General features: G+C 41.9%; 1 protein-coding gene across 3 annotated transcripts in view; it reads left to right on the top strand.

The window, feature by feature from the left end:
* ODAD1 (outer dynein arm docking complex subunit 1) overlaps positions 1-26,678 on the top strand; it is a 113,367-nt gene that overhangs the window by 43,227 nt on the left and 43,462 nt on the right. For all 3 annotated transcript variants that reach the window (XM_069200672.1, XM_069200673.1, XM_069200674.1), the window contains 6 exons: positions 3,382-3,495; positions 8,738-8,805; positions 17,245-17,432; positions 18,588-18,722; positions 20,862-20,944; positions 25,263-25,431. In XM_069200672.1, coding sequence (XP_069056773.1) covers positions 3,382-3,495; positions 8,738-8,805; positions 17,245-17,432; positions 18,588-18,722; positions 20,862-20,944; positions 25,263-25,431 — 757 coding nt within the window. The remainder of the gene's footprint in view (positions 1-3,381; positions 3,496-8,737; positions 8,806-17,244; positions 17,433-18,587; positions 18,723-20,861; positions 20,945-25,262; positions 25,432-26,678) is intronic.

Genomic DNA, 26,678 nt, shown 5'->3' with positions numbered 1-26,678 from the left:
ATTTCTGTATTTCTATTTCAAGCTCTGCACACGAGTACTATCTTCTCTTTCCTGCTGTAGTGTTTCTGCAGTACTGGTATTGGGCGTCCTGACGTGATCGCCTACAAGGGCCCTTCAACTTCCAGCTCTGGTGTAGGTTAAGGAGCTAACCTCTGCCAAGATATACAACAGCACACACCCAGAGGAATTACAGCCGGAATAGAGCGACAAGCAGAAAGTTCTGCTAATTTAGAGCTTGACTTTTTTTAACACTAACAGAATGGTTCTGCGTGTGGTATGCTTTTTTACAATATCTTTGTGCATTCAAAAGCTCGGCGAAATGTAAACTTATAATGAAAAAGTCTGCAAACATTCACCGTTATGCATAGAAAAGCTTTCCAAAAGATACATTTGCAGCGATCTTTCAGTTTGGGTGAGTTTTATTAGAGCGAAAATGATAACATCTTCTTTGAAATGATCACATAGTGCAGAAAATAACTGTTCAGGTGAAGGAACATTTTAATAACAAAACCTCACAAACTTCGAAAAAGATGAGAATCGGACCTTGGCAAAACACTGCTGGCAGAAAAAAAGCCCTCTCCTAGTACAAAGCTGAGTAGGAGATGTGGGTAAAACGTTTGTTTTTCTTTTTTAATATAAGTTAAGGCTCCAGATATTTTACAGAAAAGAGAAGTCCAAAACATGTCTGGCTGAGTAAATTAACAGCGGATAGCTAGTGCATAGAATCCGTTTCTATGGCCAAAAGACTGTGAAAGGCTGTCTATGGTTCTTTTGGCAATTGAAATAATATATTAAACATCCCTCTATGTGCTTAAATGTTTAAATATCAGATCTTAAATGTTGGACTGTTGTTGAAGTTCTCTTTTAGTCACACGTCCGAGCTTATCATTGCAGATGCCAAATGCCCAACTTGCTTCTGCCGTACATTGATGGAGCGAGTTGCAGCAATGGGAGCTGATTAGATATATTCCGATTTTTCGTGTTCATTTACTTCAATTCTTTCTCTGGAGCTCCAGGTTTTGAATACCAGGTGAATCTAGAATGGAGAAACCTTGAAAAATATGTGATTTGCTTCATACGTTTGTAGTTTGAAATACCTAGATGTCTTGATGCAGGTGTACTACCTGCCTAAAACTGAATGCAAATTTAAAATACAACATACAACTCAAAACAAAACTAGGACCAGGTCCCAAACTAGATCCCATGTCCTACAGTGTTTTAGGTATGTGTGCAGAAGAGTGTCATTATGCAAACATCTTGGCTCCATTCGGCTCTCATTTCATTTCTGTAGCTTGATTATTTTTCTTGATGGAAGCTGATGCTAAAACGTTCATCTCTCCTTTACAGTCTGTGTTCACACTCATGTCTGTATTAGGAAATATATCTTTGTACTTTTGTAAGAAATTTCCCGCTTGTGGTCTTACAGTTGCTCTACCACGATGTGCACCACTGAAGTCCTAGACTTCTGCTGGCCAAGGGTATATCATTTTCTGGTCTACTAAACCGTTGTTGCACTTCCCATGTGGTGGCTAATTAGTGGTACACGATTTGAAAGAAACCCCCAGGTGTGGTGTGCCTGTGATTCCATATTTAAAATTAAAAAATAATTATTGCAGCTCGATCTTAATCAATCACAGAAAACTAATGGTGGGGATTTTGTATGCCTGAACCCCTTTATGATGCACTTAATCACACCCAGTAGGTGTGTGTTTTGAAAGTACTAGAATATAGCACAGTTACTGAGTCAAATACATGCCCCAGAGGCGAGCTTAGTATGCTGTTTACTGCAGGCACTCTTTCACCTATGTAAACCTAAATGGAAAAAGTTACTTTTCACTCTCTCTGGATTTGTCTTTCCTCAGTATTAAGTAATGGGGGACTGTCTAGGTCATGATTGGCTAATGAGTTTGAATGTAATCATTGCTGGTTACTTAAGCTTTGACAAAAGGTGAAGCTCCAGATCCCTAAAAATTGTGCAGCCTTAAAGCCTGTAATTTGAATAATATGCATAACATTACGGGTTGTTGTGAACTTTGAGAGCGGGGCTCGGCGTGGTTTCCCTTCTTTTAAAGGAGGACAGCTGGTGCACCATACGTCTCATGACTGATAAAGTCTGTGTCTCTCTTGACTGCATTATTGATCAATCTGTGCATCAACAAAAGTCCAGTATATCATGCATCATCCCCAGACAGGTGACCTGCCTCCCTGCCTCAGTTTGCTCAAAGCATTGTGACCCAGAGCCCTCACAAGAAGCTCCAGATTGTGAGGTGTCTTTTGGTATGAACCAGAGAATGGGAAAGTACTGACCCCACTCCCGACACTATCTTAGAAAGTAATTGTTGGGCAGTCACATAGCCTTGTGAAATTGCATATTTTCTTTGTCTAGAGTATCTTTGCCATAAGACTGACAACCTGGGATCCATAATGCACTCGTTCCTCCTGCAAAAAAGCTGCCAACTGGGCTTAAAGCACCAATTACATTGTATTCTATCAAACGCTCACCATCCCAGTGGTGCTTGCATGCTGGCCTTTGATATCAGTTTCACTCCATCCTCAAGTTCTCTGTACCGTGGAATAGCTGTTCAAGCCATCTTGTGCTTGGACCTAACCATGGTACCAACCTTTTCCCCATTGCAATCTTGTTTGAAATCACACACTACCCCTTAGGCGTCTGGAGGCTGTCTGGCCAGCCAGTGTACTTTTGGAAGAATTACTTCATTTTGTGAGGTATCAAAAACCAAATGGATCCCTTTTTCACTGAAAGCGTTCATTTGAGCCATTTAGAAGCCCAACACCGGTCACCATATATCATTCAGAACAAACTTCAGGACCTTCAACATCATATTTGCTGTCTGCAGTTCTGACCTGCCATTGACTAACCTTGTGTCATACTAATATTTTCAGACAGGATAGTATCCTCATTGTTCATTTGGGTACAGAAGCTCCGCTTTTTGAGAATATTGTTTGGGTAAAAATGTTGTAACAGTTAGGGCTAGATATACCTTCAATTCATGTGTGTTGCTATGTGCATTACTTTGTTGTATAGAATTTGTCATTGAATAATATAAACTTTGCCTTTGTAAAGTAAATACCCCTGACTTTCAAAAACATTTCCTCTGATAATAACTGATGGATGTTAAATAGAATGCATATGGAAACTAAGAAAGGAAGCAATCACAATAGTTGAAACATGAAAGCATGAAAGAATGTGTCAGGGAAGACCTGCCAATTTTCAGAAAAGAAAACATGAGGCTCAGATGCAAGAGTTAAGTGCTATGATTAGTAAAAGTGCAGTGTTCATTGAAAGCTATGCCGCCATAATTAACAGGTGCATGCCATACTTACAGTGTCGTCATGATAAAGTTGTCTTTTTAATTTCAGGCTCTAACCAAATTTAATTCCCAGTTGGCAAAGAATGCCACTATGAGGGAAGAACTCGACATCATGCGAATTGAACGATCCCGCTTTGAGCAGCTTTATCACAAACTACAAAAGGTAAGATGGAGACGGATGACGAGGAATTAAGCTCAGCTTTCTACTGTCCAATATTATAAATATTTAATTTCTTTGCTCTTTGTCACTTTTAAACATGTGCCATGTCCACTGAATTTCAATGAGGTTGCACCCCCTGTCTCTTTCTTTGATTTGTCTTTTCTATTCTACAAGTATGTGAAGGGCATGGAGTGTATAAGGGCCAGGTGTATGAAAGACCTGGTTTGCATTTTTTAAATAGCGAATTTTAAGAAATCGCTATTTGAGAAATGCAAAATGGGATGTAAGAAAATAGCGAGTCCCTAATAGCGGTTTCTTAAAATTTGCAAACACTATTAAAAATTGTTATTAGGGAATGGGACTCTATTCATCCCTATGGACCCGAAGGCCCATAGGTGCGAATGGTTTTGCATTTCCCAATTTGCGAATTCCTGCTAGGAATTTACAAATTAGGTAATGCAAATTCAAGGGTGCAGGGGGTCTGAGGCCCCCTTTGATGAGCCATCCCCAAGACATTATGCACATGTAAAGTACACATATGCCCTAGGATCATGTGTGCACTACCTGCCACTTTTAAAAATGCATTTTTAATGCATTTTTAAAATTGCACATGGTTACCACCAAATTTGAATTTGTGGTAATTGCATTTCCTAAATCTCCAGTTCGCATTTAGGAAATGCATGATACATGTGCTTTGGATATCGCAAATAAGAATTCCATATTTGCGATTCCCTATTTAAAGTCACAATTTTAGGGAATCGCTAAAAATTTCAATTCCCTAAAATTGCACTGCACTGCCTTTCATACATGAAAGGCGATTTTGAATTCGCAAAAGGTGGAATTTACAGATTTGCACCGTTTGCGATTGCAAAATCCTTTGATACATCTGTCCCTAAATGTGAGTGGAAGAGAGTTGTTCAAAGTAAAGACAAATAGTGCAAAAACATCTTTTCTAAAAACCTAGACTTCAAATGTATTGACTTCCAAAATATCAGCCTTAATTATTATTATATATAAAAATATAGATTTCTCTTTAATTCTTTAGTTCAGCCAAGTCCATTTTCCCCATATTGAAGGACTGCCTAATTTACTGTTCTAACTTCAGTCTTAAGCCATTTAGTGGCAAATGTTTGACTGATGAATTAGGTGAAACTTAGAATTTTTGAAAGTTGATATTTATGTAAGGTTGACGCTTAGTTAATCTATGTTTGTAGTCTGTGGTTTGGCAAATACGTCTTGTAGTCTGTGGTTTGGCAAATACGTCTTGCAGTCTGTTTTCATTCTCATCAGGAGACAGCGTATGATAAGTCTAAAGTGAAGGGCAAGATAATCGGATAAGGGCATTTTAAAGAACCAGATTTTGAACTCAACAGTTTGCCTTCTCTTCTGAAATATGTTCAACCTCAAATTGCCACATAGAATTATTTGAGGCTGGAATGTATCTTGCCTCCGTTTTCTTTGGCATTCTTGTGAGTGATCTTTTGCTAATAAATATGATTCATCTGGTCTGGAAATTGGGAATTCTGTTGTTAATCTAATAATGTATATATATAATGCCCGTTTTTAAAAATGTTTACGATCCTTGAAATTATTATAATTCCAACTTGAACTAATGTAAAGTTATGCGAAGATTAAATATCTGATCATTAACAATCATAAGACCAAACTAAATTCATTTGTCTGCAGCCAAAAGTAATTTGAAATCCCTGGTGAATAGCTGGAATATGTAAAATTACATAGTGATTTAGGATGTTTCTCCAGTGCTGCTTAATTATTTTGACTTTAATATTAAATTCATGTTTAATATTTGTTAGTGTTAAAAACGTTACAGTATATTAACATTTCTCAGATTACAAGGTTAAAAATAATAATCTTATTTTAAAATAATTAAACTTTTATTAATTTTATTAATTAGTGTAACTTTTATTTAAACCCATGAAATATGAACTAAATTATAATATGCTAGTGACATTTTTTATGTAAAAATATATTTAGAAAATCACTGAATACATTTTGATTATTTAACTATTTAATAAAGATTAGAAGTTTGAGTTACATTTGGTCTAGGTTATTGATAATTGTTTTAAATTAATTTGCAATTTTATTTTAGCTAAAATATTTTCTATATATTTAAAAAAAAATGAATACCTATCAATAATTTCCCCTGTTTTTTATATAGGGAGAAATGCACCCTAGTTGCGGAAATCACTTCTTATATGAGAAAGTTACAAATAGTACGTTTACACTCATACATTTACTCTTAGATGCCTTCACCTCTGGTTTCAAGGGGTAGAGACATGTGAGTACAGCACAGCACAAAAATGTGGGTTTACACCTAAGTGCAAGAGTACATTTCCAGGTTAGTAAGTCTACAAGTATACATTTGTGAAAAGAACCCTAAGTGTGCAGTGTCTGGTTCTAATGCACTATATGTTCACACAAAATCTCAGACATGACTGTTGATCAATGTCTGAGTTTTATGATGAAGTTTCAAGGCTAGAATAGATTTAGACCTGAGGGTCCTTTCTACCATGGAGAAACACTGCAGTTTCAATAACGTCCATCCATTCTTCCACTACTCTATTCCACCTGCATGCAAAAATTACCTTTTTCCATTTAGTAAACTGGTACACATGGTGGAGTCAGAAGCATGTCTGTCCTTGTTTTGAACACAAAAGGGACTGCTCAGGGAAATCTACAGTGTTGCACTAGTTCCTATTGGAATGCTTAAGTTTTGCCAGTCCCATGTTGTGCTCAGTATCATTAGAGTACAGAATGGTTCTGTCTTTATAGGATGAGGTTATGAAGCATCACCCTTCTCAAGTATATCAAGATCCTCACTCAGACATAATTATATCTCCTGCAGCAGGTTATCTGGAAGACGCAGTTCACCTCAAGAGCAATGCACTCACATATTACCTCTAGCTAATTCCAGTGTGGCATTTCCTTAATATTTATTACTTCCCCACATGCTTCTCTAGATGTTCCACTGCATTGTGCCAATTGCTGTGATCTCTCCCTATTGGCAAGGTGTCTGTTTCACACTCTCTGTGTTTGTCCAGCTGCAATAATATGCTAAGAAATACATCATCTTGCAATGCCAAGGTCCTCATGAGAAGAACTGAAAAACTCTTTCTTAGGACAACAGTAGTTTATCAGAATTATACTGCCCATTCAGAGGAACTGTAATTAGTAGAAAGCCGGTCAAGTGGCAGCCCTTGTTTCTCATCTCCTAATTCAACATTTCTGGTGTCAGTTAGCTTTTCATCAGTTGCTCACCACCTGAAATATTAGAGAAGTACTGGCCATGTCTTGTTGTTAAGAACCCTAAATAAGACTTGAAACAAAAGTATATGTATTCATTTGTTACATGACTTTCCTGTCTTTGTTTACATTACTTTTTATTCATGGATCAGTAATGTAGCTCTAGAACATTTTTAAAAGTGTTTTCTGTTGTTTGAAGTATATGCAGATAGGAATAAGAATGTCGACTTTAAGTGATTTTGCTTATTTTTGTACTAGCTGGGCCATTAAAATGCCGGTAGTGCCAATAGAAAACTGGATAAGTGGCAACCCTAGTTGCTCCTTTCTTAATTCAAACTTTTTGCTGTCAATTAGCATTTCATCAGTGGCTCAACATCTGAAATATTAGAGACGTATTTATCTAGTAGTAAAAGAGAAACTGCCCTCATATTGACAGTACTTTTAGACCAACATGCTATAATTCCAAAGCCTTACCACATTATAATGTAATACTGAGTTGTCAAAGAGACATCTTTTAAATGAAGGACAAATTGTGACTTCTGTCTCAGTATCACAAGTTTGAAGCCGCCCTTGTCTTTACATGAATCAATAGATTACAGGCAAGTGGCAATGTGGGAAAGTCATCAGTTGGGTATGTAGCTCTGAGGAAGGCGTAGGTATCAACAGCCTAAGAGTGAAAGGTGAAGTTCAGATTTCTGAGAAGTGCCATGAAGGAAGTTGAGGAAGGTGTTGAAAAAGATGAAAGATAATGTTGAGTCTTTAGATACAGTGCTGACCCTCTATGGATCTCACAAGCTTCAGGGTTGTTTGGGACAGGAAGGGACCCAGATTAGCCTGCAGCCATTAGCATACGAGCAAAGAAAGTTTTACATGAAAATGTTTGGATACTCAAAAGGAAAATAGATACACAAAAGAAGAGCAAGGGAGGCAAATGCTTGAAGAAATATAGAATCAAGTGCAAGTGGTGTAAGAAACACAAGAAATAGAGAGCTATATTTATTCAAAAACATAGAGGTGGATATGTAACATACAAGTGATAGATGGATACTGGGTTAGAAGGGAACTGACTATACAGCAGAATGTGGTGCTATGGAAGAAAAGAAAGATGGGTAAATAGGAGAAAGGTAAAAGCTGTGGAGGTTATGGTAAAGAAGTCAAATACATTTTAGAAAAGTCAGGTACATAATGTACGTTACAGTATAGGCCTCTAAAAGCAAAGAAGAAATGGATGGAAACGCTTGTCAAGTTAATTAGTAAGATCATAAAAAACAAGCTAAAACACACACAAACAACCTATATGGCAGAAAGGTTTGAGGATTGGAATCAAAGTTTATAAAGAAATTACTGGGAAAGAGAACCAACAACACATTGATGGGAAAGCATTCTCAGAAGATCTGAAAAGAAAACATGAAAGGAAGTATCTCAGAAAGTCTGAAACAAAAACATGAAAGAATGTACAATCTCAAGGGGCTATCACCTTTGTAATATACCTGCTCTTGCTGGTTAATGGTTTCATGGAATGCCTGAGAAAGTGGATCTCATCGAGGAACTGCATAGTGTTTAACTTACAATGATGACTCTTTTCCAGCCAGGAGTGAGATGGAGGAACTAGAAGAGGTAAGGCATTCAAGAGTTTCAGAAAAGGTAAATAGGTTATTGTCTGCTGAAAGTATGGGATATGAAATTGCAGAACTTTGTAGCCAATAATTATGATCTCTTGGTTTACCTTTTCTTCCACATTGAGTACAGGGAGTAGCCCTCAAACTATTAGTGCAAGAGAGAGCATTTCAATTTTGAGAGTTAGACCTGTACTATGATTGGCAGATGAGTGCATGATATGATGTAGAAAAGACGAATTAGTTGCAGCTGTAAGGCAAGAGAACAAGCTAAACGTTATAAATCAGTCAGTGAATCTGTCAACTACTGTACATTTGACAATGCAGTCCTAATCCTGGATTGTTTTTGCACTCTTGTTTTCCAGGCACTGCATGAAACCAGAAAAGAAATTGGGTCAGTGATTGATGATTCATCTGCGGCATATGATGCCAGGTAAAAGGCAACTACTCAAGGATTATTTCTAAAGTTGTGACTTGTCATATATATTTATTTGCTTACATTTATCTTAAGAACTCAGGGCCTTCTTTGGAGCTTGGTGGATGGCTATGGCCTATGGCAGTTGTAAATGGTGGATGGGATATCAGTCACGTTTTGTGGTGGTTGTAGTTGCACCTAGCTTACAGTCTTTATTATGAGAAGCCTGCGATTCCTGATGGGGCTGGCAAATAGAATTACGAGCCTCATTGAAAATGAAAAGTTGTGCAGCAAGGACGAATCATCAATGTCATGCAAGTGTATGTGTGGAAGTTGTTGCGTTAACTTCAATTTCCACCTATTATTCCGCATTTCTTTTGTAGTCTATTGAAGTTCAATTTGTGATCTACACTAATAACCTGGATGCGATACCACCAGTACTCCCAATATGAGCAATACCAAGTGCAATATACTGTCCCCTTCTACCAGGAGACTTGTAATGAGGGCCGAAGTGTTTTCGCAGTTTGTGAAACAAATAAAGACTCAAATTGTACATTAGAACCTATGAAATGTTACATTTCTAGATCTGACTAATCAAAAGTAAGTGAGAAAATATAGCTGTTATAACTGAGCTCCAATACCATAAAACACTAGCTTTCCAGGCATTGACAAGGCTGCAATAAATGGCAAATAATACATGAATGAATAAAAGTGCAGGATAGTTCTGCTATGCATTATGAGCAAGGTATGATGTGCAGCCTCTGCTGTTTGTGAGAAGTCCTCAGACTGCATGTAGTAATTCTCTCTAATACATCTAGACTTCTCCACGGTGTTGAACACTGTACTGCACAAAACCATCATGGACCGATTCACTTATTGAACAAATCCACTGAAAACACTGTCAACTTATTTACATCATTTTTCCGCAGCCAATTCCTGCAGGCCAATCTGGCTTCCTTCTTGTCCCACACAATCCTGAAGCTTGTGAGATCTATAGAGGGTCAGTACTGTCCCTAAACGCTCATAATTCTCTTTCATCTATTTCAACATCTTCCTCACTTTCCTTCGTAGCACTTCTCAGAAATCTGAACTTTACTTTTCACTCTTTTTCTGTTGACACCTGCGCTTTCCTCAGAGTTACATACCTAATGGATGACTTTTCCCACATTTTCATTTGCCTGTATTCTGTTGATTCATGTAAAGACAAGGGCAACTTCAAACTTACGATAGTGAGACATAAGTCACAATTTGTCCTTGTTTTAAAATATGTCTCTCTTAAAACTCAACATTACATTATACCATAGTAAGGCTTGTAATCAATGAAATGATAGCCTGTTGGTTTAAATGTACTGTCAATATGAGGGCAGTTACTCTTTTACTATTAGATAATTACTTCTGTAATATTTCAGCTGTTGAGCCACCAACGAAAAGCTAATTGATAGCAGAAATGTTGAATTAGTGGAAGAGCAACTAGGGTTGATATTTTAATAGCCTGACTGGTACTAAAATGAGCAAAATCACCTAAAGCTGGTATTTTTAGTCCTATCTGCATATACTTCAAACAACAGGAAGCACTTTTAAGAATGTTCTAGAGCTACATTAATGATCCATGACTAAACATTTAGGTAAACTAAGATAGGAAAGTAATGTTACAAATGAATACATATGTTTTGTTTCAGGTCTTATTTAGTATCTTGTCGTGCTTGCAGAGCCTTTTCAGACTCTTAACAAGAAATGGCCGGTATTTTTTGTAAGGTGGAGGTTGTAGAGCAACAAGTCATGTTTCATTGCAATAGTAGTTTGATGAAGTTGCAAGTTGTTTTTTTGTTGAAGAAAAGTTGTTTAATGAAATTAGTTACCCAAGGACTATGCATACGAAGGGCACACCTTAGGTTTCTCCTGCAGAGCACTTGTGCTGTGCTTGTGAAATCTATTGTATTTAATCCAGCTTACATCCAGCCCCCTTCCTTTCCTTCCTTTCATTGGTTCCTGTGCTTGCCACCTAATTTTCCTCCGTTTCTGTTGACTGTCGCACTATTTCATTCATTTACCAATGCTTGTTCGAAGTATGTTTGCTCTTATCAGTGTCCCAAGGCCCAAGTACTGTTCTTCTCTGCTTCTTTTCCCGCCAAACTTCCTACAAGAGACACCTGTGCTGCTGCGTTTGTCTTTCACATAAACATTAAATGTGTCTGCGCAGCTCACAGAAGCTTCAGCTATTCTACAGTGGAACGACAGCAAGTGTCCGGGACAGTCACTGGATGTTGTGCCTGTCATGTTGCAACGAGTCTCAGTCATGTTGCAACGGCACTCACCAGTCTCCCTGGGGCAACGCACACTCAGCAGTCCCCCGCAGGGCCGAAGCAGGCACCCGCTCTCGTGCTCCCTTTTGTTACAAGGCCGACACTTGTTTTACATTTGCAAAAAATAACAATCAGATTGAATTTTGTGCAAACCCCACTGCCACTAGCCTGTTTCTGAACAAGGAGCTCACATCCACAAAAAGATTGTTGAGAAGTTGCGTTCGCATCGGTGCTGCCCCCTTCATATTGTTATCACGAGGGACTTTTTTATTTGTTTTGTTCTGGGTTGTGTGGAGGAAAACTGGAAACATAAGCACAGCGTGTGCCAGCACTGTATACTGTGCACAAGAGAACGCTGTACCATGTGGAGTATGGTGGCGACCAAATCAACCAAGAAAGTGACATTGTGTGAGGACCACCGCCTCACCCTCAGACACACACACACACCATTCATGACTCGCACCAAAGGCGCCCGTGCGTCCACTCACTTCTCACCTGATGTCAGAGGTTAGGTCACAGTCTGGTAGAAAAGGGAGTGAAATAAAGGAAGAGGTCTGATAGTGAAGAAAACAAATATATTTTAAAGAAAGCAAGCAGATTGCACAGATGTTTCAGCTTCTCTAAAATGCAACACTCTCGAGTTTTACAGGTCCAAGGAAGTGTAGGTCTACAAGTCTAGGGTTTACATGGCGATTTCATAATGAGTTAAATAGAACTGAAAGCCCCAACATGCAAAGAAAGAAAATTGGACTTTGGCTATTCATGCCTGGACCCCGGAAGCGTGACAGCTGTGAAATTCGAAGAAAAAGCAGCATGACTTTCTGACTTGAAATTTACTATCTCTAATAAATCTCTAAAATAAATATTTCTTTTTAATCTTGATCGTCCTCTCGTTTACCCTCATCAGTTGCTATTTCCTTGTAATTCCTGCCTATTTACTGCCATTTGTACTTTTTTTTTGAGACAATGCAAGCACATATTACTCAGCCCAAAAAAAGAACATAACAAAAGTCAAACCTTTCTGCATCTCGTGCCTTTGCAAAGGTCTTGTGATTAAGGTTACCATGTGACTCTATGTCACTGAAAACGCCATGCTCCATCCCCAGGTTTTCATTTGCAGATCACTTTTTTCAGAAGTCTTGGAACCCTTGGAAATGAATGAACCAGGGCCACAAATCCCAGAATACACTAGGGCGGTAAGTGGAAAAACCAAGGCTAGCTCATTCTGTCAATGTGGCGTGCACTCAGGCGCAAACCATATGTATCACGAATTCCTTGTAGAATACTTCAGAATGCTGCTACGGTGCACAAACTCTGCTCAAGTGTTAGCAGGATGAGAGCAGTTGGAAGGGGGGCAGTGCAACAGCTTCTTGGCGCCTAGAATGCGTGCTTCCACTCATAGCCCACTGTCTGGACATAGAGGCCAATGTTTTGGCACAGCGCTTGAGATTCCCAGGCCCATATGTGAGAATATCTTCTTGTGCAGATATTTACTTTATTTTCTGGGTTGTGTGGTTCCTTCATGATACTCCTCTCCATGCAAAAGGTCTTGATGACCTCCCAGTGAGCAACCGATCCCCGCTGACACCTGGGCATCACATACAGGTCTACAAGGTCCAGTGTCTCGGAAATGACGCGGTGACAAATCAAACACCATTCAATAGGGGAATAACAACACGTGTTCTTACAGAGCGCAGAAAAGAGAGCATTATTGTAGAAAGCGATATAAAACAAAGCACTGATTATCTGCCCATCACTAAGTTTATCAGGTACTTCATTCTGTGCCTAGGGCTGCAGGTGCAGCGTTATAGTTGAGCTCATGGAAAAGGCAGGGTCACCACAAGATGATGGAGACTGCCCCTCGGAACCATCACTGGAAAACAAATATAAAGCAGCAATAGTCTCAGACTGCTCTAACCTCCCATGGGAAAAACATAAAAATGTTGTGTGAGTGTTATGTATTTTTCTCACACACCATCTTTCTATCTCTGTTCTCAGCCAGCCGAGCAGCCAACTAAATGATTTTTCATTCACTAAGTAATCAAACAGACTAATTGAAAGGCTATTTGTGTTTGAAAGAGTATCTGGATTTTTGTCTTTAATTTTCCAGCATGAGAAAACATCACAGGTTCTGAGGTTAAGGCTTTAGAAGAGTTGACATATAATGCAAAACTCAGCAGTTTAGAAGTAAACATTTTTGGATCCTGGAGGAGTGTGCACATATACATGAGGGAACTTTCAGAATGAATCCCTATTGCCTTTTGCCTCTGAATCTGAAATACGGGGTCTGAATATTTTATAGATTATATTCTCGCATCTGTGCATTGCATACACACGCACTGTTTCACATATTTGTCTGCCTTATTACATACTAGGTCTGGGTGAATTTTACAAAGCGCAAATGAAGTACATTTGTTGGTAATTCTGAGGTGTGTTGTAAACAAATACTTTAATATGATACAGTAGGTGATGCCATTATCATGTGTGAGCTGTATAGTTTTATTAGTAAACCCATTGTGCAAATGCAGTGGTAATTTCAATTGAAAATGTGTTGTGTGTAATGGTAGTGCCCCACCCCCCATGCATACTCCACTCTAGGAACTTCCACTCTAATCTTCACCACTCCACGCCACTGCACCCTACTCTGCACCACTCCACTTTACACCATGCCACTGCACTCTCTGCCACTGCACTCTACTCCACTCTGCACCACTCCACTGTATGCCACTTCACCATACAACACTTCCCTCTGCACCTCTCAACTGTGCACCACTCTATTGCATGGCTAAGTACAGTAATCGGCTCCAATAGCCTCATGACATAGTCAATGCCTCCTAGTTCTAGCTTTCCTTATCCCCAGTTACTGGCAGTGGAGAACATCGGGGGTATCGGGGTCAGGCTCTCAAAGGGAATTGATAAGCTGATCCCATGCATGGGCTCTGTCAGGGTAGCCACAACCTCTTCTCACTTCCTGATGCAATATCACACTTTCATAACCCGTCCATAGGAGTAGGTCCTCCTTCCCTCACCAACCTAGTACCCCAGTGGCCTTCCAGTGCTGGTAATCTCCCTTTTTGGAAGGACCAGAGCCAGCTCTACAAATCTAGTAGTAACCTTGCAGTGGGTAGGTCAGGGGAATCCACCCAGGAGACAAGCTACAGGGGTAAGGTGTATCTCCCTGTTCATAGCATCATTAATGCAATCCACCACATCTTGCAAGTATTCGATTAGCAGGACCACATCATACATAACAATTTGGCATCCTGTTTCCTAGATGTAGGGCATCCTGCCCCTGCCTCTCTAAAAAACTGAATAATCCTACCAGGGGTGAGGTAAGCCCTATGCAGAAAGTGGAAGTTAATCAGTTTAAATCTGGCATTCCTAGATACTGTGTAAGTGTGGGAAAGTATCTTCGACCATGCGATATCAATGATGGGGTGTGCTAGGTCCTTTTTCCATTTGTCCTGCAGCACTGTCAGGGGAGTAGTGATGCCCAGACTCAAGGCGTGGTAAAGTCCCATCACTGCCTTGAACAGTCCTGTCGATATGCGCAAGTACTGACAACAGGCATGCTGAGAGGGCTCAGTCCTGACAATATTCCAGAGGTCATTTATTGTGGCACTCACTGCTCTATGTAGAAGGAAGTGGCCCCTTGGGAGGTCAAAGTCACCTGGGAGGTCATCAAAAGGAAGTAATTTGCCATACCTATAGAAGTCACTGAGCCCAGTTAGTGCACATGTAGCCCATTCAGAGAGGCCCCGTAGCACTGGCCTGGGGTCTACTTTATGCCAATGCACTCTCCTCTTCACCGTCCAGTCTAGTCAAGGAAATGTCAGGGGAGTATGGTCTAACAGTGTGAGCAGTGCTTTAAATGGGCCAGTACTCACAGGTACTGAGTACCGGCACTTGTTATTTTTACCGAGCTGAGTACCAGCACTTCTCCACTCCCGAAGAGAGTACCGGTACTCAGGGTCAGATTAGTAAGGTGCCACCCAACGATGGACCAGGCCCTGAGGGCTTCCTGTGTATCACTTATCTGTGCCGAGCGCCCAATGGGGCCTGAATGGTCTGCTGGAGGCCTGCAGCAGGGGCAAGTGGGCCTCTGCTCCATCCCCTCCCAGATGGAAGCTCTCATTGTCCTCACCAGCCCCCTGCCAGGCCTTGTTATGGGACACTTATGTGTGTAGATTGAATGAGTGGGAGGGGAGAGGGACTAAGCATGAGTGTCCATATTTGAACTAAGGTAAGAAGGTTCATTTTCACTGGGGTCTGACTGCCTTTCCACGGTCTCAATTGCCCTTGCAAATCCTGCTCCGCCCGAATTCTGGGACATTGATGAGTTGGTGGAGGTGAGTAAGCGGCCTACTTCGAGCCGAGGTGAGCTGGGTGGAGGTCTACTGACCTTTCCACCAGAGGACAGCATTGCTTTTCTCCTGACCTCTACCCTGTAGGACTCTGCACATGCGCTGGACCCTGCAGTGCTCAGTATCTGCCACCGAAAGCTCTTCGACTGTGGGGCGTTCAGCACATGGAAGGGGAGGGAGAAAAAGGTGAAAGAATGTGAAGAGTGAGGGGGTAGAAATTGAAGGAGAGTTTAAAGGGAAAAGAGACAGAAAGACAGGGGTAGCGATTGGGGCAGTGAGAGGAAAAAGAGACAATGGGATAGAAGAAGTGAGTTGGGAGGGGATTGAGAGACTAGAGATGTGAATACTAATGGCGATGGCGAAAAGGGAGAGTGACAAAAACGAGAGAGAGAGGTGTGTTTGTATGATAAAAAGTAAAACATAAAAGAGAACGGGACGAAGCAATGTGCTTCACTTGTTACGCTTTCCAGGGGCTGTGCAGTTGCTCTACATTCATATTCTGGGAAGCATGCCTTGCAGCTGACACTCTGCCTGATGTGCATACCTGCTTATCTGTAGTGTGTTTTTGTAGAGAATGGATGAGTAGGCATTTAAGTTACTGTTGGATAGCAATTCATGCTTCTTGTTTGCCAAATCTAAGCACTGTCTTTATCAGCAATACCCAATTTAATATTACTCAATTTTCTGACCTTTTGTTTACCAGTATTCAAATTTGTGACGTCCAAGTCTCAGTCACAACTTGTTGAGTCCTCATTCCAGAGTATGTTACTGTTAAGAGAGCCAATGTACACTTGGGGGAATCTTGGGGTTTTTGGTGTGGCAGAAAGAGCCAGATGGTGATGAGAACCATGAACACAGAGCTAATTACGAGGGTGAATCTGCACATGAAAAAAACATGACTGCAAAAACACTGCAGCACTACTGTACTAACACAAGGTATAGCCAATGGTTTGGGTACCTTTGAGACAACAATTAAGTGCAATGCATGGGCAAAATGCATGCTCGATAGAAGCATCCTGGTATCATCATATCTCATCCCGCCTCTAACCCCACCCACTAGCCACGCCCCAAACTCAATGTAATGAGTACCTGCACTTATTTCTTTCCATTTAAAGCACTGAGTGTGAGTATGGCGAAAAGAGCAGCACCAGTAAAATCGGACAACCTGTAAGTCTGTAGGGCTGCCCCGCCATAGGGGCTCAGTGTATAGGAGTAATTGGTAATGAATGTGGAGGTCTGGTGTCAACAGAGCATCATACCCTTCTGGTTTAAGGAGCCAGTGAAGCCACTGGGTGAACCATTGAAGTTGCACAGCTAAATAATAAACTTCAAACTCCGGGGCCGCTAGTCTCCCACTGCTATAGTTTAGTCATTACCACTCAGCTCTCCATAGTAACTCAGTCAACATCGAGCCCTGGTCTTGGAAAACACTCTGGGGAACAACTGGAGGCAGTGTGGAGGAAGAGTACAGCAATCGCTGGAGCGCCACCATCTTCGCTATTGCGATCCTCTCCATCACTGATAAGGGCCCTAGCTTCCAGAAATCAATGTTGGTACAAAGTCCCCTAAGGACCAAGACAATATTTCCGTCCCAGAGGTCCTGAGGGTTATGGTCTATTCTAACTCTTAAATATGTCAGACAGGTCCCTTCCCAGGTGAGGCCATGAAGGTCTTGTAGTGGTGGGGGTGAGGTAAGTGAAACTGTAATATTTACTGTAACATTTACTGTAATATTTGTTTCGTAATGGGGCCTTTTAAAAATGTTTCCATTTCCCCTCTGTGGTGTACAGGGATGAGGCTCAGACGAAGATGCTGCAGCTGAAGGAGAGGACAGAGAAGGATCTGGTTCAGCACATGGCAGAAATCAAGGAGCTACAGCGCATCATTGACCACGACCGAAAGCTGAAGGAGTTCATGAGCACCAAGACGCAGGAACGCACTATCAGCGAGGAAGTCCTAGAGGCACGACGTAGGCGAGGTAATGCCCAGCTGGTTTCTTTACCTTGCCATATCCTATCCTAAGACTGGACGAAGAACGTGGCCTACAGGAAACTCTACATTCCAGTCATGATGCATGATGTTGCTTCTGTATGGCCGCTATGAATTGGCATAGTTGCGGGTCGCACTGAGAACGTTTACTCTAGGAGACATTGCTCCCATCCGTGGCCTACAGGGAACGCTCCATTTCAGTCATGATGCTGCTTCTGTATGACTGCCATGGATGGCCTAGTTGCGGGTCGCACTGAGAGCAAAGACAGAGTTGTAACTTAAAGAGGGTGCAGTTTACAGAGAAGATGGGCTTTTCAGCCTTTCTCTGGCACCTGCATAAGTAAAGTGAGCTGTTGGAGATTTCCAGTACTAACCACTAAGGTCTGGAGTAACCGCCCCGCTCCTTTCGCTTTACTCCCGGCTTACTGACCTTCCATAAACATCTTAAAATTCATTTGTTCTCAAATTAACACTTCACACTTTCTGTGAAGCCCTTCAGTGCAAAGGCTCCCTATTATGGGGCACTACACTTTTTACAATCTGCTAATCAGTCAATCAATTAAAATGCCTTTGAAGCTCAGCAGTGAGAAATTCCGTGCCACGTGCTTTGATCATGTTCCAGAAACTACATGGACAAAGTAAGATACTTGTTGGGTCTTGTAAGGCCTTTTATATCAAGGATGTTCTTTTACACAATACTCTGGGAACTGAATTTCTCTCACACTTTGTCATCTCCTGCCTGAAATGTATAGTCTTCCACACACTATGTAAACCTTGCTTAGGTGCTATAAATATGTTTGTAGTGTACTAATTGTAGAAAGCTAAGGTTTGTTTAGTAATCCACGTCTTATATTGTCTTCCGATGGAGAAGTAACATTTGTTTAGCTGCCAAGGCCAGGTTTATAGGTGTTGTATGGTTTCTACAAAAACATTTTGATTGATTTGTGGGCTAGCCGAGTAGATTGAGTTCACCCTCCTTAGATCTATGATGAGCCTACATGTCCCTGGTTCATATTCCTTTCAATGGATTTGTTCTTTTAATTTTTCTGCAGTGGGATAGAATTGTTTCTGGTAAGATTGAGACCTGTTTTTCATGGTTTTACGAGCACATTTAAAAAATATATTCTGATTGCCATTTATTCAGAGAAGGAAGAGTCTGAAAGAAAGAGAAGGGATCCGACAGAAGAGACGGTGGAGACCTACGAAGCAGCCTTCCAGCAGATTCGTAATATCACAAACGAGGACAACTTGGACATCCTCGTCTCCAAGTTCATAGAAGGTGAGCCTGAAATGGACATATCAGCTCTCAACTGTTGGGCACCGCAAACTTGAAGAGGTGCTGTCTCCATTCCTTTCATCAAGTATTTTTTGTAGCTCTTCTAGTCAGCTTTTATTTATTTTTTTATTCCAAGGAGTGCCAAGAAAGGAGTAGTTTTAGATAATAGGACAGGGAGCAAATAGTGTTAGTGAGCATAGAGCATGGCAGAGAAGGTAAGTTACTGCGGACAGGGAATGTGAAGTATGAGCATGTAAGAGAGGGCATTTGCGAAGAAGCAGTGACTGCTGGGGATAGACGGACAGATTGTAAAGCCAGAAATAGCAGAACTAGCTCAATGGTTGGAGCGACAGGCAAGGGAAAAGGGGGTAGAACTCAAGAGGGAAAAGAAGGGAAGCATGGCAGTGCTGCAGACGCGGAATGCTGGAAGAGCAGAAGGTGTTTAGGGAGATATGAAGATGATTTGTAAATCTGGGAGAGTAGGAGATAATAAGGAGAGATGTCTTTATCAATATTCAGCATCTTCTTCTTCTTAATATTATTATGTCACCTAGCTACTACTTCAGAACACTATGGGGAGGACATGGACGAAAAGTAAATTGGGAATAGCAATGAAAGAAACAGATTCTAAACAGCCGAAGGATTGGATGAATACGTGGAGCAAAAGTTCATTATAAATGGATGTCAAGTGGGTCCAACTCTGCGATAAAGGCACATTGACTGCTGGAACAGTGGGCATATTGAAAGAGTGGAAGGTATCGAGGTATTTTGAAGCAGCGGGCATGAAATGGTGGGAAAGCAGGGTGGGGTGGTACAGGGTATCCATGGAAGGGTTATAAGGCAGGCATGGAATGCTGGTGAGAAACGAGGAGTGAGCAGACTCAGGCCAGATGTGCAATGTTGGGAGAGCAGCGAGCTGTGATGGGATATAATGCTGGTAGACTAATAGGGCAGATGTGGAGTGCTGGGAGAGTGGTTGAGAATGAGAAGGTACAGTGCAGACAGATGGAAGAGCAGAAGCTATTGGCGAGATGTGGGAAGCCAGTGAATCATGACCCAGCATGGGAACTATAAGACAGGCATGGAGTGCTGCTGTGAGAGAAGGAGGTCTAGGGAGATCTTGGGCTGTTATGGAATGCTAGGAGGGCAGGCGTTGCTGAATAGAGAAAGGGCAGAAATAGGAGTGCAAAGAGAGCTGGAACTTTTGACAATCTAGATTGGGAAACCGACGAGACTGACAGAGTGGAGAAAAGATAACAAGAGAAGAGCAGGAGACATTGATCTTTCTTTCTTTTACATTTGTTATGTCCTAGAAAAGCAGTCTGCTTATATGGAAGTGCTACTTAAACCACGGAGCTTTTTGCAGATAATCTAAAACCACTACTGCATTGACCTCCATGTTGAACTACCCTTTAAGGGTGTCACCCCATCATAAACCAAGAAACCAAAAAGAAACGGTAACAGGCTGCGCATCATAGTGAACGGTTCTGGCCTAACTGCAGGCCAAGTGTTTCTTAGGTATGCTGTTCAGAGAGGATGGATTTATCATTATATAAAGGGATTATAATGCACAGCTAGAGTCTTACCTGTTAAATCCAAACTCTATTAACTTACAGTATCGACTGTGCCTATAGGTGAAAGTGATGGGAGGAGTGCTTGAAATAGTCCAACCACTGGCAAAGGCTCCGGGTACCATTTAGCACACGGTTTTTGTCCACAGTGCCACTGTATACAAAGACCAGCCTCATGTAAATCAGCACCAGGTTTCAGCATTATTAGGCCTCATCAGAGAGGTATAGCTTAGATCTTGTGGCCAGCGAGCAAGGGACCTACGTCTAGGCATACACTTTGCCACTTGGAACGTTACATAAAACACACTATAGATGGGAGAAATTCTTGTAACTATTCTAACCACTGGCAAACGCTCATGTTAGCATTTCAGCCAATTGTGTTTTTTTTTTGCTTACTGTGCCACTCAAATGAAATTATTGTGTTGGAAAATGACATATTAGCCAGAAAGTGACCAGTCCTCCATACATTTTGGTTGTTTTAAACACTTACTTTAGGGATATTTTAATTAATTAATATCTCATGTGCATGCTTTTGCCTACCACCTATCGTGGTTGACTTTGTTTTTCTCAGTGGAAGATAGGAATTTTGCGCTCTTCAACTACGTGAATGAGCAGAATAATGAGACAGAGAGGCTGATGGAGCAGATTGCAGAGGTGAGTAGACATTTTGTGTCTTTTTCTAGAGTATGTGGTCTTTGTGTTTCTCCCAACGGCACCACAGTATTTACAACAATTCCAATAAGAATTCATTATTTTGCAGCATAACTTAATTGGGGCTACATATTCTGTGCTAATGAATAATTTATACATTCAGACACTCATCAGTGGTAATGCTGCATGCTGCAGGCAGGAAAGATTTTATTTCTTTCTGGATTGTTTCATTTCTGTCTCAGGGCTGTGAGATTCTGTGGATATTGATTGGTCCCTATTGCACAAGAGCTAAAGAGGGATGTGGGACCTTCTCTAATCATGTCCCACAAATAGATTTAACTCTGTGTCCTTTCCCCCCCCCCCCAACAATATTACAACCACTCTTAAGGCCTGATTTATAGTTGGTGGCTGATATTCCTCCAGTTTCTCCCAGGGACTATAAGTACTGAGTAGAATCCACCAGCTCAATTTACGTCTTCAGGGGAATTGTGTTGCGAAGGAACTTTTACTAGTGGATTCTATTCTGGGTTTAGGTTTTTCTTCATCAGGTAGACAAATATCTCTTACCTGTGCACTCTAAATAAGACCCTTAGGCTCATATTTATACTTTTTGATGCAAACCTAGCGTAGGTTTGCATCAAAAAGTTTAACACCGGCTACTGCCATTCCAATGCGCCAGCCGGGTGTCATATTTAATGAATGACGGTAGCCGGCGCTGCGGCCTGGTTAGCATCAAAATAATTGATGCTAACCGGGCAGTGGAGGCGTAGGGAAGACTGGGGGTTGTGCGTCAAAGAATGGTGCAAGTCAGGTTAGATTAAAAAATATTGACTCTAACCTGACTAGTGTCATTTTTTGACGCACAACCCCCATGGAAATGACTCCTGTCTTAGCAAAGACAGGAGTCATGCCCCCGTGCCCAATGGCCATGCCCAGGGGACTTCTGTCCCCTGGGCATGGCCATTGGGCACAGTGGCATGTAGGGGGGCCCAAGTTAGCCCCCCCCCCATGCCACCTAAAAAAAAAAAAAAATACTTACCTCTACTTATCTGTACTTACCGTAGATGGGTCCCCCCATCCATTGGTGTCCTCCAGGGGTGGGTGAGGGTTGCAGAGGGTGTCCCTGGGTGCAGGGAAGGGCACCTGTAGACTGCTTCCATGGTTGGAGACCCAGGCATTAAAAAATGACTCTAAACAGGCTTAGGGACATTTTTTAAGGCCCTCCTTCTCCCGTGCGTCATTTTTGCACGGGAGTATAAATAAGGCGCAAATGCCTTTGAGTCATTTATTGCCCAGGAACGCCTACCTTGCATCTCATTGACGCAAGGTAGGTTTCCTCGGTAACAAAATGACTCTAACTCCATAAATTTGGCACTAGCTAGGTTTGCGCCAGTTTTGCGTCAAAAGAAATGACCCAAATCCGGCACAAACAGAGTATAAATATGGGCCTAAGTATGTTTTTGCTGCTACACACCCTACATGCTTAATTCAGATACGGCTGCCAGCCCACTGACCAGCTGGTGGAAGACCACAACAACCAGGAGCAAACAGCTAACGTATAAATCAGGTTGTTCCGGTGCACTACTGGAACAATCTTCATCACCTTGTGTTGTGATAATTTCAAACTTACATTCTTCTAGGGGAAAAGCTATATAACTATCATAATTTTTATTTCCATATCCTTTGGTAAATAACGTTTGTTTGGGCACTACAGAACTTTCTTGTCTATTGCACTGTATTTCCAATCCTGCCCTTGCTTCTTTGAAATCACACAGTAACTCAGTCTCCCTCTCTTGGATTGTGGCAGGTGCATTAAGAGACTCTGCAGTTCTAATTCTAAATATTTAATAAATATATAGCCCTTGTCCTCAAAATTAAAACCTATCTTTAACAATGCAAATATGTATTGAAAGCCATGAACGAATACCTCTGTTTATTTGCTGGCTCACCCTTGTAGCTGTACGAATAGCAGATTACCTCTAAATCGTTAAATTGCAAATATCAGAATGCAGGTAAACTAAGACTCCATAACAGTGCATACAACCTAGACATTTACACTTCTCATGCGTATAAGATAGGGTGTGCAAACACTGCAGAGTGTTCAGGGACCTGTCTGCCTAGAAATACAACACATACTTCCAAACGATGTACAAAGAAAGGGGTGTGTATCAGTGAAAAATACCCAGTGAAGTACTGGGCGATAGAGACTATTGCTATCCGATGCAGCGCAGCTGCACACTTGGGCCCTGATATCATACAGGCAAACCGGAGGGCAGAATCACCGCACCTATAGCCAAGGATTATGGAAAATAACATAAAGGTATTTCAATTCTGACCCCAATTCTGTGTGTTTTACCCATTTCTAAGAGAAATAATGTGTCTAAATGTACAAATATTTAGGGCTTCATTACGAGTGTGGTGGTCAATAGATCGCCACTCTCGCGGTGGCTGTCTGGACCGCCGCCAATCCGGCCGTCCGACAGCCACATAACAACCCTGGCGGTCTGACTGCCAGGGAACCATCAGCTTCACCAGGATCTTTGATCCTGGTGGTCTGGCAGTGGCAAAGGTCCTAATCCTCCAGGGCAATGCTGCAAGCAGCGCTGCCCTGGGGATTACAACCTTGTTCTCTGCCAGCGGTTTTATGGCAGTAGCACTGCCATGAAAAGGCTGGCGGAGAACAGGTGCAGGGGGCCACAGGGGCCACCCTACACTACCCATGCACTTGGCATGGGCAGTGCAGGGGCCCCCCTGGCCACCACGCTCGCAGTGAACACTGCGAGGGTGCAGGTGCACCCTGCAGACGACAGCATTGCCGCCGGCTCGATTACGAGCCAGAGACAATGCTGTAGCCTGTTTCCCGCTAGGCCAGCGGGCGGAAATGTAGGTTTCCACCCTACGACCTAGCACGAAACCCACAATAGCTCTGTCGGGGAGGTTGCCGCGTAGGCAGCGGCCACCCGGTCGAGAGTTTGGCAGACGGAGTTTTCCATCCTCCAGACTCGTTATCAACTCCTTAGTGTCTTCTTGGAGCAGGTGGTACATGTGTACAGAGGCTGTTTAGTGGCCTCTGAGTTTGGTTTGATGATTGTGTATTGGGAGGTCAGAGTGAGGGCACAGCATTTGCTGTGTTGAGAGCACGGATTGGTCGCAGCATCTGCCCTCAGCTCTACGCATAGGTCACTGGGCTCAAAATGATTGTGTTTGGCATTTGCGAACCCGATAATTCAGAGTTCAGAATTACAGAGAAACCAACAATGGCCAGGAGTGGTATTGCTCATACTCAGGTCCCTGCAGGCATTGTTTACAGGTGCTGTTCAGCCTAACATGTAGCAGTTGGTGTTGGAATGCAAATATTTTGTTCTGTTCAAAATAATTACATCAGCAATCACATTAAAGTGATGTGCCTTCACAGCTTGTGTGAATGTCACTGACCAAGCAATTTTTTGATATGTGCACACTGGAGATACTGACTTCTTCAATGCAATGCTGAACTGCATTTTAAAGACATAAAGGGTCTGGAGCGAGCCCTGAAGATCACAAAATGTATGCACTCAATGCCTGAACTATAGGGACACCGAAGTAAACCCAGAATGTTGTTGTGGGGAGGAGACATGAGTGAGAATGCAGGAAAATAGCCAGCTTTAATAAGGAATGCTGAAAGACTTGGTTTCAAGTGTGGGTATAGTCAGTGCCTTATGGCCAGTGGAATGAGGAAGATAGGGAACAAATACAATTACAATTTAGTTCATCATCCAAAGGATCCAAAGCGGCAGCCATGCAGCCGAACAGTGGCACAGTAAGTGCTATTGAATCCTTAACAATCACATAAAAACATTCCAAAACGATGTGTTACCAACCAAATTCAATAGAACACCCTGGACATAAGATATACATACAAGACATGAGACAGGGCATAACACATTTCTTATTACAGACAGTATTTTACTGATTGATGAGAGCAGCTATAATATCTGTTGCGTACCCACCAAGGAACTATTCTTTTGCTAACATATTTAGAAGCTCCCAGGGTACTTTTAAAGAAGGAGATTGCACAAATTGCATACCCTCTAAACATTGTATAATTGTTGATTGACCAAAATAATGACGTCTTTACACGCTAATTGCTGCTTATCTCCAAAAACCAAATTATCCATCTTGGGTAGAGAGTTTTCAGACAGCCAGCACTTCATGTCTTTGGGGAAGGTAGTTCAATTTTAAAATGAAACCTTACTTAGGTGATAAATACTCTGTTGCTGCCCTTTTACCTCTGCTACTCGTCCCTTCAAGCCTATGGTTTTCTTTTGCATTTGCTCACCAGATTAAAAAAGAAATTGATGATTTCAAAGCCCAAGGAGTGCGTCTGGACCAGGAGCACAGAATGATCCTGAAGGAGATTGAGTACAAGCAAGAAGAGGCGAGAAAACAAGCCGACAGTTATGAGGGTCAGCTGAAAGGCATCATGAAAATTCTGGACCAATTGAAAACAGGTGAGCAAGTAATACTGGCTTAGTTAGTGCCATATATTGTTTCCAATACATTACCAATTAGACACAGAAAGCAAGAGCAACAGATCTGTTGATTCCTCTCTAAAGTGAATTGGTTTGCTAAGCTATCTTGAGAAGATGGAACAGTCTTCATGTGAGTGGACTGAGATCCTTCAAGGGACAAAACATTTGACACACAAAGGCTAGCTTATTTTAGCATATCTTTGGTAACAAGGTGTAGGAAGTTGGCTCTGTATGTGCTATTTCAAAGTAAGGAATAGCATGCACAGAGTCCAAGGGTTCCCCTTAGAGGTAAAATAGTGGTAAAAAGAGATAATACTAATGCTCTATTTTGTGGTAGTGTGGTCGAGCAGTAGGCTTATCCAAGGAGTAGTGTTAAGCATTTGTTGTACATACACATAGACAATAAATGAGGTACACACACTCAGAGACAAATCCAGCCAATAGGTTTTGTAATAGAAAAATATATTTTCTTAGTTTATTTTAAGAACCACAGGTTCAAATTTCACATGTAATAGCTTGTTTGAAAGGTATTGCAGGTAAGTACTCTAGGAACTTTGTATCATTACATTAGCATGTATACTTTTGTCATAAAACACAATAAGCTGTTTTAAAAGTGGACACAGTGCAATTTTCACAGTTCCTGGGGGAGGTAAGTTATTGTTAGTTTTAACAGGTAAGTAAGTCACTTACAGGTTTCAGTTTTTGGTCCAAGGTAGCCCACCGTTGGGGGTTCAGAGCAACCCCAAAGTTATCACACCAGCAGCTCAGGGCCGGTCAGGTGCAAAGGTCAAAGAGGTGCCCAAAACACATAGGCTTCAATGGAGAGAAGGGGGTGCCCCGGTTCCAGTCTGCTTGCAGGTAAGTACCCGCGTCTTCGGAGGGCAGACCAGGGGGGTTTTGTAGGGCACCGGGGGGGACACAAGTTAGCACAGAAAGTACACCCTCAGCAGCGCGGGGGCGGCCGGGTGCAGTGTGGGAACAAGCGTCGGGTTTCCTTCGGTTTTCAATGGGAGACCAAGGGGTCTCTTCAGCGGTGCAGGCAGGCAAGGGGGGGCTCCTCGGGGTAGCCACCACCTAGGCAAGGGAGAGGGCCTCCTGGGGGTCACTCCTGCACAGAAGTTCCGTTTCTCTAGGCGCTGGGGGCTGCGGGTGCAGGGTCTTTTCCAGCCGTCGGGAAATGGAGTCTAAGACAGTCGCGGTCAGGGGAGAGCCTGGGGATTCCCTCT

The sequence above is a fragment of the Pleurodeles waltl genome, chromosome 7 (assembly GCF_031143425.1).
Source record: "Pleurodeles waltl isolate 20211129_DDA chromosome 7, aPleWal1.hap1.20221129, whole genome shotgun sequence".
In the NCBI taxonomy this organism is placed as follows: Eukaryota; Metazoa; Chordata; class Amphibia; order Caudata; family Salamandridae; genus Pleurodeles; species Pleurodeles waltl.
This window is presented reverse-complemented; position numbering and strand designations above follow the sequence as displayed.